The sequence below is a fragment of the Amphibalanus amphitrite genome, unplaced genomic scaffold (assembly GCF_019059575.1).
Source record: "Amphibalanus amphitrite isolate SeventyFive unplaced genomic scaffold, NRLGWU_Aamphi_draft 001687F_arrow, whole genome shotgun sequence".
Taxonomy (NCBI): domain Eukaryota; kingdom Metazoa; phylum Arthropoda; class Thecostraca; order Balanomorpha; family Balanidae; genus Amphibalanus; species Amphibalanus amphitrite.
Window position 1 is genome coordinate 27712 of NW_024883180.1, and position 18510 is coordinate 46221.

Below are 18510 nucleotides of genomic sequence, written 5' to 3' on the forward strand. Positions count from 1 at the left end.
AGCGTCACCACCGTCCCCGGCCGCAGCGGCACCTCGGCGGAGGCTGTCTCGTGCACCCGGTACACAGATTCGGGCAGGGTGAGCTCCTGGTCGGGCCAGTGGATCAGCAGCAGGTGGGTCACGCGCCGGGACAACACCGGCTCCACGGCCAGCTCGAGCGCCACCTGACGCTCCCCGCCGGCAGCGTCCGCGGAGCGCGGCGGCGGCTCGGCCGTCACGCAGTACGGCATCCGCGTCTCGTCGTCGAGCTGGAACGAATGGTGCACGCGCACGGCCACGGTGTGCTCTGCGGTGACGTCGCAGCCGTCGCAGGGACGCAGCAGGCGGGCCGGGTCCGGCCGCAGCCGCTCCACGAACTCGCCGGAGCTGATGTTGCCGGCGCGCAGCTCCTCCAGACTGGCGTTGTAGACGGCGGCGGCCGGCCAGAGAGGACACACAGTCAGCGCCGGCGCCGGCGCGGCCGTCCACAGAGTGTCGGTGGCCACCGGCTCGGAGGCATACAGCACCAGTTCTTGATAGCAGAGCCACAGCAGCACGGCCGAGGACACCAGCTTCAGACCGAGGACGGCGGCGGCGGCGACTGACTGCAGCGCGGCGCGCCACGAGCAGGACAGTGACCGTCGTCCGGGGTCCTCCTCGGCCGGAGGTGGGGCCCGTCGGCCGTCACCGGACGTGGGCCGCAATACCACGCGTATCAACATCAGCGCCGACCGAATGAGACGAGAAAGACTAACGCAATCGAAACCGAACGGACCAACGTCGGGTTGTCTGTGATACAGACAGCAGCTTCTTGAACGTCTGCTAATCTGTAATTCTGAAAATATCTATTAACAAATCATCAGTGATCTGAGGGTTATCTCCTAAGAAAATTATGATGTCACAACTTCTCAATGGGTGTCCGGTCCAGTATTCCACCAAGAACAGAGGCTTTACTCTTCTCTCTTCAGCAGCGGGGTGAAGTCTAGTGCTGAGAGAGTGACCGAGCGAAGAAACCAGTATAGACCGCTGCTGACACCGGGCCCGCCCACTGGCGAGTGAACAACTCCGCCCGCAGCTCGCCGTCGCGTGCTGCTACACGGCTCATAAGTGCAGCCTTGCCGCATGCCGTATTCACATTACGTCATCCATACGAAGTTCTATGACCTCGATCCATACAATCTAGCGAGACAGCCATTCACCCATCGGTGGTACTCGAACCAACCTCAATAGGTAGGCCATACCACTGACCACGAGTCTCTGGTAACGAAGACCGTGCATGGTGCCTAGTCCTACCGTTCATAATCAGGATATCGGTGGAGGCTCACTGCCAATGAGCGTACCGCTACCAAACGCCGACACGAGCGCGCTTCAATGGGCACGCACACACTCGTCCATTAGGTATCACTTAACCATTCACTAGGCATTCCCTACATGCTGTGGCGCATGACCAGCTTCGATCAGCGGCTTACATAGAGGACTGAGGTGCTCAAAGATCAGAATGCTAGGCTCACTTCTTTTGGTAAATGTCGTGAATAAGACACCGGGAAAGCGCATGTTATTGGTTGTGCGTGGTCTGTTATTTGGATTGACACATTACGGCATCCTTCATTCAACATCGCCTCCACTATTAGGTACCAATTACCAGCACGGTCTAACCTTCCCTCGTCTTTTTGATGCGCCGTGCCGAAGTCCTCCTTTTCCGCCAGTCCTCGTCCTCGAAGTCCTCGAAGTCCGCCACAGGTATAGTGAGCAAAATGCTGATGCAAATTATGGCTACTACGGACTGAGCGATAAGAACAATAAACCCTAAAACCAATGGCATGTATATCTATGAACGCGGTAATGTGGTGGCCACGACTGTGATAAAGCCAGGGATGGTTGCTTTCCTGTTTTATATTTGAAGCAGGATTAACCAAACAGTGAAAAATGCATCTACCCATCAAAAAGCTCAAGAAAAAATACTTCTCACCATGGCAATATCATGGATTAGATCGTATAATCTCTTTAAAGTATCGCGTCTCAAAAGTATCGCTATCACTCCCTGGTTTGACAGCCCCTAGCTTTTGAGGGTTGGCCGGCTGGCCGGCCCGTACCAATTTCACGGTTTCACGGGCCGGCCAGGCGGTCAACACTCAAAGCAAGGACATTCAAACCAGGGAACGATAATGATACTTTCCGAGACGTAAGGCGCGACACTTCCAAGAGACTAATATTATCTAATCTATGGTTTCATCAATTGTAGTATACTTCGCAGTACTTATCTGACCAAGAAAGTAAACAAACGAAGGGAAGCATTTTTCAATATCAAAAACATTGAAGTGCAAAACATACAACGAAAACATCAAAAGACAGGTCATGTTCCATACAGGGGTGGGCAGATAAATTGGGACAAATTTCAACTTCCTCTAAAACGACAATTTTTTTAGTTATAAAGATAATTTTTTAACATAAATATAGGCTAATGAATACTTTTCCATGTTATGCAGGTTGCGTTGTAATTTTGAGTCGGCTGGTCACAGAACGTGGGCTTAAGCAAGCCACTATCAACTTAGTTCGCGCGCACATGCATGCCAATACTCTAATTATGCTCTATCAAATGGCTGAAAGTAGTGTGTATCGAACAGACGTAAACGTTGGAGGAAGAGAAGATATTGACTCATCCTTACATACCTATTGCATTGACACCGGCCGCTCCCCCGGTTTTCCAGGGGGGCTAAAAGGCAAAATTCAGTTAAATCAGAGGATCCTCGCGAAAACAGTGGCGCGAGCTTACAACGAAGGTAGCCGCGCCATCAGAAAGCGATATACCAGCACCTCAAACATGCACTCTTAGGCATTGATGCATATCAACCTGTTAACATGGATGTTGAAGCAGCTGTGACGTTGAAAAGATTGTTTCCTCTTGAAGGGCTTGGAGAAGTGAGCAAGCACGTGCAGGTCATTTCTGACGATAGTATCCCCATAATCGAACATATGAACAACCGCAAACACCATGTAACATCGCAACCAGCCCAGAAGACGTGATCTTAGTTCCAAAAAAAAAACATGCAGCAGACATCGGTGATGGCATTCCACTCGGTGACTTCTGACGGTCACGTGGGGCCCCCTTATTTTACGGAATCGGGAGGGGGTTCGCCATTACAGGGTACCTAACCATTACTCCGGCAGTTCGAACCAACAAGATGGAAGAAGGCAACATCCTGCATGGGGTGATGCTCTTCGAGGAGTCAGCTCCCCGACATACAGTAAATTAAATACAAAATCTCCTGAAACGGAGGATCCCGCAAACTGTACCCAAGGGAAAATGCCCTCTTCCTCATTAAACCTCAGCCCACACAAGTTCTGGTTGCTGGGGCGTTTTTGCGGGTGAGTCTAACGAACGTCCCCATGTGACTGTGGCGAGTCTCAGCAGCGCCAGTCGGCTACAATTACGAGCCATTTCAGACGGGAGATCTCGCCGCGCGTGCGGCCAGTCCAGACACCGATAAGGACTGATGCAGGTGCACCACGGTGACCATATTTGGTGATAAATGTGTAAAATTGGTGTGACAATATATGATCCAAATTTGAAATGCCTATGTTTACAAATTTCTAAGCTACGGCGTTCTGAATGGAAATATGCATTTTGTCCCAATTTATCTGCCCAACCCTGTATTCCACCGCATGACAATGGCTATTACGTTGAATATCGATCCCCTAACTGAACTATGCGCTAGACATCTATCGCATCAAACCAAATTAAGGTGATGGCAAACACTTTATATCGGCAGCAACAGCAGCACCCATATCAAGTTGCACTCAACAGGAATAAACGAGCAATACAAAAGATGGAGCGAGATTCCAACTTCAAAAGTCACCGACCAATCTCTTCCGAGAAGTCGATCGCCTGCTTATCTGACGTGTTTGTGTTTCGACTTCTCTTTGGCGCGCTTCTTTTCTGACTTTTCTTTCACGTGCTTCTTCTTCGGCTTGTCTTTCCCGTGTTTCTTTTGCAACTTGTCTTTGCCGAGTTTGGATTTCGACTTACGAAGCGACGCCGACTGCCCACTCCCCGGCTCCGGAGATCGTCGCGACACCGTCCAGTGCTCTCGCGGCGACCAGGCACCCGGAAAGTAGCGCTCTCTGTTGGTCTCATGGTGCCGCGAGGCTCCAGGTGGCGAGAAGTCCTCTACATCCGTCCGACTCCACTCCTCATCCGAAGAATAGCTTACGTCTCCATGGACCGCGTGCTGACCGCCTTCCCACGGCCCTCGCTTCCCCCTTGTCCAGCTGGGGTCCGGGGATGACCTTGCGCCTCGCTGGCGACGTCCCCTGCCTCCACGTCCCCTCCCGCGGCCTCGGACTCTGTTCCGGAGCGGCGAGGTCATCGTGACGTAACTCTCGTTTCCGGACGAGTCCGATCGCTGCTCGGCGTCACTTGCGAACTGATCGACAGTCACCCGCTGATTGAGGTCGCCCCAGCAGGGACGACGCAGGATCGCTGGCGGTGCCTCCGGCTCGATTAAGTCCTCAGTTCGTGCGCGTTTGATGGGCGATCTACTGATCCCGCCACTGCCACCACCGCGTCTCGCCCTAGCCACCGGCCTGTTCGTGTCAGTGCTCTCTGGCTGCGCGATGGTGCCGTCCGCCAAACCCTCGGGGGACTGAGCACGTTTCTTGCGAGACCTACGCCGGTCAAAGTTCAGGTGCTTGATCTCCGCCAGTTCCTGGTAGCGTTCTGAGACCTCCGGCAGCAGACCACAGGCCGCCATACTCCTCACAGAGAACATCGACGGCAGTGGTAGCTTCAGAGTGCCCGTCACATACTGGTACGTGTTGTGACTGCATAGCTTGCGCAGCGATATGGCGTGAAGATAGTCCTCGAGACCCCAGGGCACCGACTTGCCGTTGTCACGCCAGAAAGCCAGCTGTGCTCCACTGAACAACTTAACAAGCTGCTTTATGAGACGCTGCTGCTTGTCCGGGCGAGTTTTTTTAGTGCGCATCTGGATCTCCCCCTCCGTCTTTTCAAGAGCTCGCCTTAGTAGGGCGTTACGTAGCTTCAGCATGTCTCTGCGCAGATCGAAAATCATGCGAGTTGCCTCCGTGAGAGTGGAGGGCAGAGTGAGTAGCTGGTTCATCGTTGGCAGGTCGCCGAGTTCCGGTACTACATCCTCGGAACGTAGCACCAGCAGCTCATTGGCGTCCTTAGCACAGGAGTCATCCTTCGGTCCTTCGGTGACACAGGTTCGGTCGCTACATCCGACTGTCCCTTCATTTGACGTACCATTCTTCGCTTCATTAGCAGTGTTTGGTGTTGCGGCTTCAGCAGCCTTCAGCCCCTCAAGTACCTTGAGACGTTTGACCACCGTTTCAGCTAATAAATGACCGCGGTTCAAAACCTTTTTAACGCGCAGAAGCTCGCCGTAAGTGTTGACACTGTGGAAAAGATTGGCTGGCTTGTGTACAGCTGCAGTGACCGGTGCGCCAGAGCCGTGTTTCGACAGCGGTGGTGGTACGCGCGCGGTGTTCCCGGACACTGGCTCACGGGGAGCGTTCTCCGACAGCGGTCGTGGTGAGAGTAAGGCATTCTCCAGCAGCGATACTGGTGCACCAGCAGCCCTCTCTCGCAGCGACACTGGTACGCTTGTAGTGCTCTTTGGCGGCGACACCGGTGTGTGAGCAGTGTTTTCTGGCCGCGGTAGTGGTACGCATGTCGTCCCCTTTGGCAGCTTCCTGAAAATTACACTGAAGTTAAGACACATAAACTGTTGTAGTAACAGGCGAACAATTGTCTACCAGCCACATGCGTCGACTCATTATTCGTTTGAGATATTACAAACAAACAAAAATGTAAATTGTTAAAAAAAAAACTGCAAGAAAATGTCAATGCATTAGGTGCCAACTATCAAAACCACTAAGGCTGAAACAGACCCTTTTGTCAGTCAGGAACAGCGAATTTTTAGATAGGAATCACATGCGCCTCCGACTTGACTAAAACCGACCTACGCAAATGCGAATGGGACAACATTCCTTAACAAAATAAATGTTAAATTCAGAAACCACACCACCAAAATAGCACCGGAAAATCTACCTGACCTGACTCGGGTTATTCACCTGACCTGAAACATCAATAAATGGCCTAAGACCTTGAAATTGGGTACCATTGGCCCTCTCTCTCGTGACGAACAATGCATTTTGCTGAGTTCTAGCTTGATCATGGACCGAGTGACTAGGGGACACGATCGACTCCCCCCCCCCCCCCCCACATACGTTAGCTGATGTGAAAATGCCAATGCAGGCGAGGATTGGACACCATGTTGAAAGAGCAGCAGTTTCTGAAGAAAACATACCTCGGGCCACGTTGGTTCATTCCGTGATCAAAAACCTTCATATTTGGGAACGTCTCCTTCCTCAATCGAGCCATTCTTTTCTCCACATAAATCTTTGTTCTCAGCTTTTCATCAGCTGTGGTGCGAACTGGACAGACCCTTGCCTCCTTTGGAAACCCTTTCCTGTAGCTCCTGAAATCAAAATCCCTTGTTACGCACATTAGGTACTTATGAAAATTCAAATAGGTAGTGTGTTAATCACCATGCCTTTCACTGTCTTTGATTCCCTAACAGAAAATATGTTCACTAAAAATGATGGAGTCAGGAATTTTATTGATGTACGGCTGGTTACAAAAGCAACATAAGAAAAATTAATAAAATAGTCATTTGAGGTACAGTGAATCAACTATTGTGAACTGTTGTTTACATCTTATTGCTCAGTGCTATCAAAGGGGTTGCAAAACAAAGGACAGCATGCTTTACTGAACTAATTAGAATCTCAAGATCAAATAAAGGATGGGTATGATCCCTGACTCTCCTACAGTAAAAATGCTTCAACGTATCTATCCACAAAATAAAAATAAAACAGGTGGTAATAAGTAGAATCTAACAATAAACAAACACAAGACGTTGAATGAGGCATCTGTGATGGTAGTGACTATTGGTTATTGGTTAAGTAGAAGCGGAAGTCGGGAGGATGGCCCGTGTCGGTCTGAGGCCGGGCTGGATCGCGAGATCGGGCCTCTGCGGCCCCCGTGGGAGGATGGCGTGCCAGCTCGCGTGCGGGACGGTGTCTCGACGAACCCTGGCCGACATCTGCACGTTGGGACTTGGGAGGAGCGGAGACGGCATGGAGGCGGATCTTCGGCTCCCGTTCCGTCGACGAAGCTGTCGCCGAGGAGTAAGTAAGTAAGGTTAAGTAGGAAGCACTGTATCCCATATCACACTTACTGCTTACGGCCAGAAGAGAGCTGTGTGGCAAGGTTATTTTTAGTCTTAGCATAATCAACAGGCTTGCAAGTCTTCAGCTTTTGATCATCACTAGGTGATTCCATTGTTCTTTGAGTTGTCTGAAGTGAGGTACCTTTTCCCTCAGCATTCTGCATGGTGCACTGCTAACCTCTGAAGTGTTGACACACAGCTTGTCATTGGGTGGGTAAGGCTTACGTCAGAATGAGCAGTGGTCTGTGTTGCAGACGTTCTTCAACTTGACTCAGTGGACTGTATAACTGTGTGTGTGTTGACGTCTCGCATCATTTGGTGTGGTGACCGGGGCCTGACAGGATATAGGTTGATATGGTAATGAGGCGAAATTGGGAATTTATAATATAAGAAGTGGATGCTATATGAATGGATATAATTTTGGATCAAGGTTTAAGAGCACTCTTTTCAGAGCGACAAAGGAACCCTCTTTACAGAGAGCATGTTAAGACCTAAAAGGGTATGCAGAGCCCTCTTTTCAGAGAGACAAAGGAACCCTCTTTACAGAGAGCATGTTAAGACCTAAATATAGAGCCCTCTTTACAGAGAGACAAAGGAACCCTCTTTTCAGAGAGCAAGAGGTATTAGGAAAATAAGGAATCAGATAGGAATGATAAGTAGACCCGGTCACCGTGAAATAGAAGACTGTGCGAACTGACTGTGTGCCACTCTCCCCGTGCTCTTATCCGCCGCTGCACTCCACTCTTCACCATTCACAAACACAAGATTCTTCCGAACTGGTGAGTATTGCAGATGGCGAATAGGCGATGACAACACAGTATCACTGACAAGAAGAGTTGGCCAGAGAGAGCGAGGCAGTGCTCTCTCGGCGCCGAAAAGTAAAGAAGTGAGAGCGAGGGTTGCTCCCGCCCCGTTTATGTACTGGGTCGGGAGGACGCAGATGGCGACGGAAGTGATGAAAATAACAAAGAAGCTACACACTACACAGCGTCCTGGTAACCCTACCACGCGGTCGGCACATGTCGGCCTAACGGCTCCGGCCCGCCGGGGACACAGTTCCACGTGCGACGCCACGCAGCCCACCCCCTCCCCCGGGTCAGTCCCTCCGGTAACAGCGCATCCTTTCATACAACTGCAGCTGTAAGACACGGTCGCAGGGAGAGAGGAGCGTCCCGTCACCCGATCACTGCCATAAAGTCTCTCGCGGACGGCCCATCTGCCGGCGGCGTGGCAGGGGGATGGGGCGGCGGCGGCGCGGAGCGGCGCCGGCCGGGATCACGAATCGGCCCGGCCCGGCAGCTACGATCAGAGCCGAAATGAGCCGCAACACCAACTACCTTGTGCAGTTTGTCGGCAACATCACTCCCCCCTGTGTTTAGATATGCATTCTAAACACACACTAAGGAGACGACAAACGTTCCGGCACGTCCACTAACTGCATCTCATCACACCGCTGGCCAGGATGCTTGACTTCACCTCCTTCAGGTCGTCCGTCAGCGGTGGCGGTGGCGCTTGCGCCGGCCAGTTCTCTTCGTCGTCGCTCAGGAACGCTGGGCCGCTCAGCCACCGGCTCTCGGACGTGAGTTCGGAGGCAGCCAGTCCCCTCGAGCAGTCATCGGCCGGGTTCATCTTTTCCGGGACGTGCCGCCTGGTGCCGCTGAAGGTTCTCTTTCCAGACGACTCCTGAGGTTTTCTCAGCTGCAGCCGTTGGCGCACCCAGGCGGAGGCCAGATCGCTGATCGAAGTGCCTTCCAGGACTTCGTGCCGGCTGCTCCTCCATTTAGTCAGCTTGAATCCCCCATCAGAGAGGGCTCCGATGGCTCCTTGCTTCAGATGCTTGGCGGTATCCACATCCGCGTCATACAGCGAGAAGTCATCCATGTCGAAGCTTCGCTGGATCTGCTCGGGTTCTCTCGGAGGCGCTGTCCATCCTTCATTCCAGTGCTCTTGGGCCGTTTCTTTGAGGACATAGTTGGCGATGCCTGGTGACGATCGAGCCCCCAGCAAACCGGTTTTATATCGTCCTTGGCTTCTGATTGTGCTCTCTTCCAACGGTTTGACCACTCTTTCTCCCTCCTTTGACCTGGGTTTAGTCTGGCAGCGCTCAGTCCCGAAAGGCTCGGTAGACCGCCCTTCATTGGGAGCAGCAGACCGCTCGTCCTCCTGTTCCGTCAGCAGCAGCTTCGTGGACATGACTTGGCGCAAGCTACTGGGAACGATGGCCGAGACCGATCCTGTCAGTGCCCATCCGAGGTCGGTCTTCACTGCTACTGGTTGATTCGGGCGTCCGACACGCGTCTCCCTTTGCAGGACCGCTTCTAAGACGTTCGCTCCGATAAGCAGTTCCACTTGCCCACCGTCGTACTGTGGGAACTCAAGTCCGTGAAGGTGTTCACATCCCTTGAGCTGGCTTCCTTTTACCACAGGGGCAGTCACGTTGAGAGCTGGAACGGACCACACTTCCGGGATTTGGATTTCGCTCTTCCTTCCATCAGGGTCCAGTGCGCTTATGGTCAGTGAGGCGCGCTGCGAGGGCTTCTGGACGCCACTTCCTTCCACATTCTGAATTCGGAGTTGGCGACAGTGTCCGGTGATCCCAAGGTCGCGCAGAACGCCTTCACGGCAGAGGGATGTTTGCGCCCCGGTATCGAGCAGCGCAAGAACCTCTTTCGAGCCTCTGGTGCCATGGACTTGGACCCGAACTACCTGAAGCAGGGTGTCCGTCTCCTCGTTCAGTGAAGCCGCCACGAACGGCGCGCTGTCACTGCCTTCTTCCTTGCGAGGTTTGTCGGGTACCGCTTGTCCTTTGTTGCCATGAAGCAGAGGATGATGCTTGAACTTGCAGCCTTCGATACCGCACCTTCTGGCCACCCTGCACCTTCGGCTCCAGTGCCCTTTGCCGAGACACGAGAAGCACAGTGTCCCAGCGCTCACGATATTCATTCTCGCTTCGGTAGTTTTGGCCTTGAACGTCGGGCAGTCTGGGAGCTTGTGCGTGTCCTCACACAGCACACATGCCCGTCGGGATTCTGGAGCTGCCGAAGAAGTGACGCCTGTCGCGAATGCCGACTTTCTTGTCGTCCCACCGTCCCTGGACTTGGCTGCTTCTGTCCTGTCGTTCGTCACAAACTGGCTGCCAGAGTGGCTAAGGACATCGACTTCTATCTTCAACCATGAGCTAAACGCCTCCAGGGTGGGTCGCACTGGTCGGAGCCTATGCACTTCTCGGCCCCACTCTCGACCAAGCTCGACTGGTAGCTTCTCCACCACTCTTCTCAAGTTTTCGCTGCTCGCTAGGTCGCTTGAGTATCCCAGATTACGCAGAACTGTCACCGTGTTGTGGACGACTGAGTAGAATTGTTCCATGGCTGGGAGATCCATGAGGGATGGCGGGGTGCAGGTGAAGACCTTCCGCAGGTGGGCCTGTATGATGTCTTCCTCTCTGCCGAAGCGTTCCTGCAAGGTCTTGAGAGCCTCCTGGTAGAGTTCCCCGTCGAAGAGCATGCCGTTGATTGCTTGAGCAGCTGGACCTTCTACCGCGTTCTGAAGGTGTGCCATGCGCTCGGAGTCTGACAACGACGGCTGATTGTGCACCAAAGCTTTAAACAGCCCAATCCAGCGTGGCCACTCTTGAGCGCTTCCTCGGAACGTCGGCAGGGTAAGACGTGGGATGCTCTTCACAAACTCCGATTGTTGATAAAACAAAGGCTGTTGCTCAGAGCGAGCATCTGTCACCCAGTTAGCGGGATGCTGTTCGTTCTTGCTGCTCGGCAGCTCGGCGTTATTTGCGGCTGTCTGCTGCTCAGGTTGCAGTGTTCGGCGCTGTTCTTGTGGCGGTGGTCTACGCTGAGGCAGGTCGACCGTTACTGGACCCTCCGCCACATTGCACTCCCTGGGGACCAGAGCGACGTTCTCGCCATCGAAATCGTGCCGTCTCTCCCACTCAAGGTCGCTCTCAGCTGCCTTGCAGAGACGTGCCTTCACAAGCGCTCGTTCAACCTCTTCCTCCATAGCCTTCTCCTCCAGCATGTCCTCTTGCTCCTTCAGCATGTCCTCTTGCTTCCTCAGCATGTCCTCTTGCTCTTTCTTCTGCCTTTCTCGTTCCTTTCTTGCCCTGAGATGCTTCAGCTCGAGGGCCTTAATCTCTGCAATTATTTCAGCCTCCCTTGCCACTGTTGAGGCCTTTGAGCATTTTGAAGCCCGTGACCCACTGACCTTACTTCCGTCTCGCCGTGGAGCGAGCGACATCGGTTTCCCCTCTGTCTCGGACGCCGAGCAGCCTGAGGACTTCAACTTGATGGCATCTTCGATAGCCTTGACTGTTGAGGCGTGCCTGGCAGTCATCCGGGTGGCATACTCTTCTGATTCTTCTATCTCACTCACTTCCTGCACCTTCTCCGCATAATCATCATTTATCTTCAGGACGCCGTCCAGCGCCGTGTTCAGGGCCTCAAGCCGCTTCCTTAGTTCCTCTTCGTTCGCACGGCAAGTGATTTGTGTCTCAGCCGCGTTACAGGCACGGGTGAACTGGGCGGCCTTGCGGCCACGCTGCAGCTTCAGGACCTTCAGCTCACTGGTGGCTGTTCCTTCCTTCACTCCGTCATCGACCCTGTTCTGCGGCATCGCCTTCCCGTTGCTTTCCTCTGTTGAGTCTTGAGGCGTCAGGGCTCCCAACTCTCCAGCAACACGTCCATTCTCTGCTCCAGCGCCGTCGCCGCTCCGTAGCATCATCTCTCTGTCGTCTCCCTCCTTTGAATCTTCCATTAACCTTCACTTAGATCCTGCAGGGGGCGAGTTGATACCACTTGACGAACACTGGCGAGGGTTGCTACTGCGAGCTGTGACCCTGGACCTCTTCCTCTGACTTCTCACCTCTGGCCGGGATCATCCGGCCCGGAGGACCAGAAAATGTTGCAGACGTTCTTCAACTTGACTCAGTGGACTGTATAACTGTGTGTGTGTTGACGTCTCGCATCATTTGGTGTGGTGACCGGGGCCTGACAGGATATAGGTTGATATGGTAATGAGGCGAAATTGGGAATTTATAATATAAGAAGTGGATGCTATATGAATGGATATAATTTTGGATCAAGGTTTAAGAGCACTCTTTTCAGAGCGACAAAGGAACCCTCTTTACAGAGAGCATGTTAAGACCTAAAAGGGTATGCAGAGCCCTCTTTTCAGAGAGACAAAGGAACCCTCTTTACAGAGAGCATGTTAAGACCTAAATATAGAGCCCTCTTTACAGAGAGACAAAGGAACCCTCTTTTCAGAGAGCAAGAGGTATTAGGAAAATAAGGAATCAGATAGGAATGATAAGTAGACCCGGTCACCGTGAAATAGAAGACTGTGCGAACTGACTGTGTGCCACTCTCCCCGTGCTCTTATCCGCCGCTGCACTCCACTCTTCACCATTCACAAACACAAGATTCTTCCGAACTGGTGAGTATTGCAGATGGCGAATAGGCGATGACAACACAGTATCACTGACAAGAAGAGTTGGCCAGAGAGAGCGAGGCAGTGCTCTCTCGGCGCCGAAAAGTAAAGAAGTGAGAGCGAGGGTTGCTCCCGCCCCGTTTATGTACTGGGTCGGGAGGACGCAGATGGCGACGGAAGTGATGAAAATAACAAAGAAGCTACACACTACACAGCGTCCTGGTAACCCTACCACGCGGTCGGCACATGTCGGCCTAACGGCTCCGGCCCGCCGGGGACACAGTTCCACGTGCGACGCCACGCCAGCCCACCCCCTCCCCCGGGTCAGTCCCTCCGGTAACAGCGCATCCTTTCATACAACTGCAGCTGTAAGACACGGTCGCAGGGAGAGAGGAGCGTCCCGTCACCCGATCACTGCCATAAAGTCTCTCGCGGACGGCCCATCTGCCGGCGGCGTGGCAGGGGGATGGGGCGGCGGCGGCGCGGAGCGGCGCCGGCCGGGATCACGAATCGGCCCGGCCCGGCAGCTACGATCAGAGCCGAAATGAGCCGCAACACCAACTACCTTGTGCAGTTTGTCGGCAACAGTCTGTTTCACCATCTCCTTTAATTTGAATAATGTATTGCATTACTAATCACAAAGGTTAAGGCATTACCTTGCAGTCTGGAATGTTACCTGTTATGGCACACTGGACCCTGATTACATAAAAGCTATAGGACTTTTGGACAAAGTTCAGTACACTGTGCAAGTGAACTGAGTGAACTGATAAGCTAGTACCACTGAGCTACACAGATCGCTCAAAGGAGCTGAACTTGAGCTGAACACTGAGTGAGTGAGATGAGTCAGGTGTGTTTGCTGACCTGAACTCACCTCACTCATCATTGGATAGGTACATACTAAGCAAAATGGTAAGGAACAATAAATCAACACAGAAAATTCTTGAAACATGCACATTACTCCCCAAAAGTACGATACCTATCTTAACCCGCGCCCCAGTGACGGTCTCAGCCAACTTCGCCCTAGTTGGGGGGGGGGGGGGGCATATGTTACCACCCACCTCTAACTCAAAAACTAAGAGGGCTAGAAAGACGCAGTAAAAAGCAGTCGATAGCTCTCAATGCGTACGTTTGAAAGTATTTCAGTCATTTTTCATCTTAGAGCAATATTAGGGTCACCAGAGGTCATTTTAGGTGAAAATTTGCCACTTGTCATAATATTTTTCAGAAAACATGCCTTTATCTCAGGAACTATGGTAGCTAGAAAAACGCATGGAAAAGCAATCGATAGCTTTTGAACTCTTCTTTTGATAAGGGCATTATCAAAATTGACCTCAGGTCAACGGTTTAGCCTCTAGAGGGCAAAACTCCAAAAATAGCTGTTTTACAGTGTTTTTCGACAATAACTTTCGACTACAAAAAGCCACGACATTTCTATTGCCAGAATCATGTTCCTCTCGCCGAGACGCGTGGCCGTGGAATGAACTATAATTTGACCTCAGGTCAAGGTCATGACCTGACCGGAAAAGGTCATGTTGCATATCAGTCGATGCGTCTCAATAAGACAAACACAATGAGACCATCCCCAGCGTTCTATCTCTTTCCAATCGCGAATTATTGGCAAAAATCTGTTTGTAGCCTCAAATGACCTTGGATGACCTTTCTAGAAGCTATCAGCAAAAATGACACCTTGGTCATCACGGGTGGTCCAAATCATTGTGATTCTGAAATATTTGGACTGTTCCTATGCGTACACACGGATCTAGAGGCTTTTTCATTTTTCTCCATTGACTTGTAATGGAAAGGTCACGCCACTGACCTGACCTTAGGTCACAGATATAAAAAATATGAGATATACAAATTGTAGGCGCCCATAACAGCATGCAATCCACCAAGTTTAAAACCTTTCTGACAAACATTGCAGGCTGGACATGATTGCAAACTTTTTAGGCTTGGTCACAGGTCAGTTAACTTGACCTGGTGACCTGACCTGACATGACCTGACCTGGGGTAAAAAATTTCATACATTGTCCAAAATTGATGTACCAAAAGCAGGGCTGCGGAGTCGATGGATTTTCGGCGACTCCGACTCCGACTCCGACTCCGGCTTTCAAAAACCAGCTCCGACTCCGACTCCGACTCCGGGCAGAATTGTCGACTCCGACCGACTCCAACTCCCGACTCCGACTCCGCAGACCTAGCAGGGCTGCGGAGTCGACAGATTTTCGGTGACTCCGACTCCGACTCCGGCTCGGGTTTCTAAAATCGACTCCGACTCCGACTCCGACTCCGGTCACAACTGTCGACTCCGACCGACTCCGACTCCGACTCCGACTCCGACTCCGACTCCGCAGCCCTGACCAAAAGCTACCCCAAGCGGCGCGGAGCTACGCGCCACGGTTTTTTATTCACACGCAAAAAACGCGACAGGGTGGTAACAAATGCCCAACCCCGTCTCCCCACCCACTGGGGCGAAGGTTAAATACAATTATTTAAAAAGGAAGTCATTTAAGTGCACCATCCATCACCACCATCGCAAACTTATAACAATTGGAATGCCCAATATTGAGTGAGATTAGAGAGAAATGTCACGAACTACAGCAGCCATACTGGGATGATAAGGAAAAAGTAATTATGAAATTTCTATGAGATGATAATAGAACGAACATGGAAAAAAGAAACATATTCTGTACAGCATGTAGAAACTAAAAGAGTAGGAGGAGCCATTGCAAAGGCAAATACTCTAACCCATCATCATCATTATCTATCATAGGTATTACCTACATTCAGGATTTTCATTTTAACCTAACATAAAAAATAGCCATAACCTTACTTATCCTATGAAACCAAACGCATAAGGGATATAAGTTATGACTATTTTTTTTATAAATTTAGTGCGAACCTTTTGATAGGAAGGATTCACAAGGACAGAGCCACCGCTAAGCGAAGCTTGTTGCGGTGACCCTGCCCTCTACCCTCCGATCGCGCAATTCCAGTTCTATGGCAGAATTTAGAGTCCAAAGTTTAACGTGCGCACATAGCCGCGCACGGCCGGTCCCCTCACTGACTTCGCTTGGCTACGGCCTGCCACCAACCACAACCATACCTGTCAGGAGGCCCATAAATGTCGAGCGCCCGTCGTGCTTCGAACCCGGACTGTTATAACCGGGAACGCGTGCTCTCACCACGCGGAGTCCAATGCTCTACCAACTGAGCTACGGGACCATTTTTGTTCGACATCCTAACGTTACAGCTGACTGCGCCAAAATGTAGGTTAACAAGGTATGATGTAAGCAGTAAGCACCAAATTTGAAGGCAGTGCAGCCTGTGCAGGTGATGGGTGCCACTGGTGCCAGTGTCTTACGAGTTATGATTGAATGTAGAAAATATTTTAATATGGTATTAGTAAGCCTGGCGTCCAAGGAAGTATTGTATTGTATTGTATTACCTTCATGGACAATCCACACGGGGCATGGCGATAACAGTCCAGAATGCCAGATTGGGACGATGGAGATAGACAAAAACAAACCTAACCTGATGTGACCGTCACCTAGCCTTACCTACAACCTACAAACCTAAAACCTACAAACCTACAACATACCCTACAAACCTACAAACCTACAACCTACCACCAGCCTAAGCAAAAATGTATTCATTCTTTCCTTAGTCACGCGGCACAATCCAATGCATTCAATCGCAAAATATGTGAGTGGGCACTTTCACCTACCACCGTATCACCGTATCACCACCTACCACCGTATCTGGCATCTTCCCAGCATGCCAGTCGATGTTTTTATATCAGCGTACTGTCGGTTTTTCCCATATAAGGAAGTTATTGCTGGTGCGTCTTGGCCTCTCATTGGTCTAACTAATAGACCACTTGAATTTGACCAATGAGGAGCCAAGAAGTAGCAACCTGGTCGCAGCCTGCTGATAAATAAATGGGGGGCAAACAGAGCTCAGACTTACTCAAGGCTTTATAAACCAAGGGCTTACTTATACCGAAAAAACTGTAAGCACTTGAGTCTTCTGTTCTGTGGCTTTGTCAGTCTATTGAGGTGTGTTTTTCTTTGAGTGTAGGCATTTATTATGCAAATTCCTGCAGTTCTCACTTCTCAGGGTGTTCTCGTTCTCAAGACGGCTTAACGAACAAACCTCGGTATTAGTAGAGCAGACGTCAGACGAAGGTTTTCCAACCAAGGAGAGGCGCAATGCCTGGAGGTAGTTCTTTCTAACAAAACCCAAACAAATCCAACCTAACCTGACCTAACCTAACCTACAACCTACAAACCTACAAACCTACCCTACAACCTACAAACCTACAGCGCCTCTCCTTGGTTGGAAAACCTTCGTGTGACGTCTGCTAGTCTACTAGGTAATGCCCAAACCTCGAACTCTTTTACAAAATGCTATGAAGTCGTACATCAGTCGAAAGAACAATTCATTGTGGATATTTACTGACAATACGCTCCACTCTAGTCTCTAAGCCATAAGCAATAAAAAACTATATACACTGTGTAAAAAACGTAAAAAAAAACTACCTAAGCCTCCTCCCCAACCACAGGGGAGCAATGCCGCTTGAACCCTATTGGCCGTAGTGTCTAACGGTGGCGGCCATATTGCGCAGACCAAGAAACGGCTGCCGCCTGTGTTGAGGAATAGGGAATTCGGGACCTCGATTTACGTTTGCGGCCGCCGCATCCGTTACGTTCAAGTTACGTAGATACGGAACCCGACATCTTACGCAGAATTGAGTGGGGAACACGATCGTATCTTCAGAATTCCTCAAATTCACTCGCCGGACCTACATTTGCCCCGGCCGAGGGGGTTGATTGAACCCACCTCGCTAATGCGCCGCTAATTAAACTAGAATTAAGCGGTAAATTGGTTGTTTGCGACAAAGGATAATGCAGAGTGACTGGTAGGAACCCACTGTAAAGGTCCCGGGTCAAACGGTGACCTCTGAGGTCAGGTCAAGTGATCTAAGGCACAGGTTCGGTTTTTGGTAAATAACTTCGCCAAAAATGACCGTAGAGCCGCGATTTTGGCATCATCGTGTTCAGCTAGCTCAGGCGCATCGAGTGATATACTTTTTGTTCGGGTCAAGTGAACTTAGGGTGTTGACCTCAGGTCAAGGTCAGGTCAGCACCCCCAGGTCACGAAGTTGGTCGAAAGAGGTCATGTCGCATATCATTCGTTTCGGCAGGTCTTCCTGAGTCCATTGGTGGCTTTCCCGACTCGCTAGCTCAATTTGATCGGGAGTTATTGAAGAAAAACTGTGACCCTTGTGACGTCACAAATGACGTCACGCAAGGGCAACAATGCAAATATGAAGCATAGAACCTTGCAAGGAGTGCATGAAATCATGATTTTATATGCTTGAGATAGTTTCAGATCATTCTCGGCGCCAAAATAGCAATTTTCATATTTCCCCATTGACTTATAAGGGCTTAACGTATTAGTTCCTTGTATCTGAGAAGTTTTTAGGATTTCATCTTATTTTCCACTCAATTCTGCGTAAGATGCCGGGTTCCGTGTCCACATAGCTTGAACGTAACGGATGCAGCGACCGCAAACGTAAATCGAGGTCCCGAATTCCCTATTCCCCAACACAGGCGGCGGCCGCTTCCTGGTCTGCGCAACATGGCGGCACCGTTGGACACCATCTGGCGGCCGATGCGCATTCCACATTATAGAGTTCAGTGTCCCCAACTCCCACTCACTGCGCCGTTTTCGTCAACATTTATGCTTCAAAATTCGAATGCTTTCAGTCTTGATCAACTAGATATGATATGACATCATAGAAACTTAAGTCTAACGACGCACCAATTAAAATAAAAAAGTT

The 18510-nt window shown here is 50.9% G+C and overlaps 1 protein-coding gene across 6 annotated transcripts; it reads right to left on the reverse strand.

Moving 5' to 3' along the window:
• Window positions 1-3717: 3717 nt before the first annotated feature.
• Window positions 3718-18407, reverse strand: LOC122374643. 6 transcript variants are annotated; one of them, XM_043353504.1, is made up of 4 exons: window positions 17207-17233; window positions 7242-7412; window positions 6312-6482; window positions 3718-5694 (listed from the first exon to the last, which is right to left on the reverse strand). In XM_043353504.1, exons 2-4 carry the CDS (start codon window positions 7394-7396, stop codon window positions 3870-3872), a joined length of 2151 nt encoding a protein of 716 aa, XP_043209439.1. In that variant the 5' UTR covers window positions 7397-7412; window positions 17207-17233; the 3' UTR covers window positions 3718-3869. The 6 variants fall into 6 exon arrangements, with proteins under 6 accessions (XP_043209439.1, XP_043209441.1, XP_043209437.1 ...); XM_043353506.1 differs by lacking the exons at window positions 7242-7412; window positions 17207-17233 and adding an exon at window positions 18389-18407; XM_043353502.1 differs by lacking the exon at window positions 7242-7412 and having other exon boundaries at window positions 17207-17246.
• Between the last annotated feature and the right edge of the window lie 103 nt (window positions 18408-18510).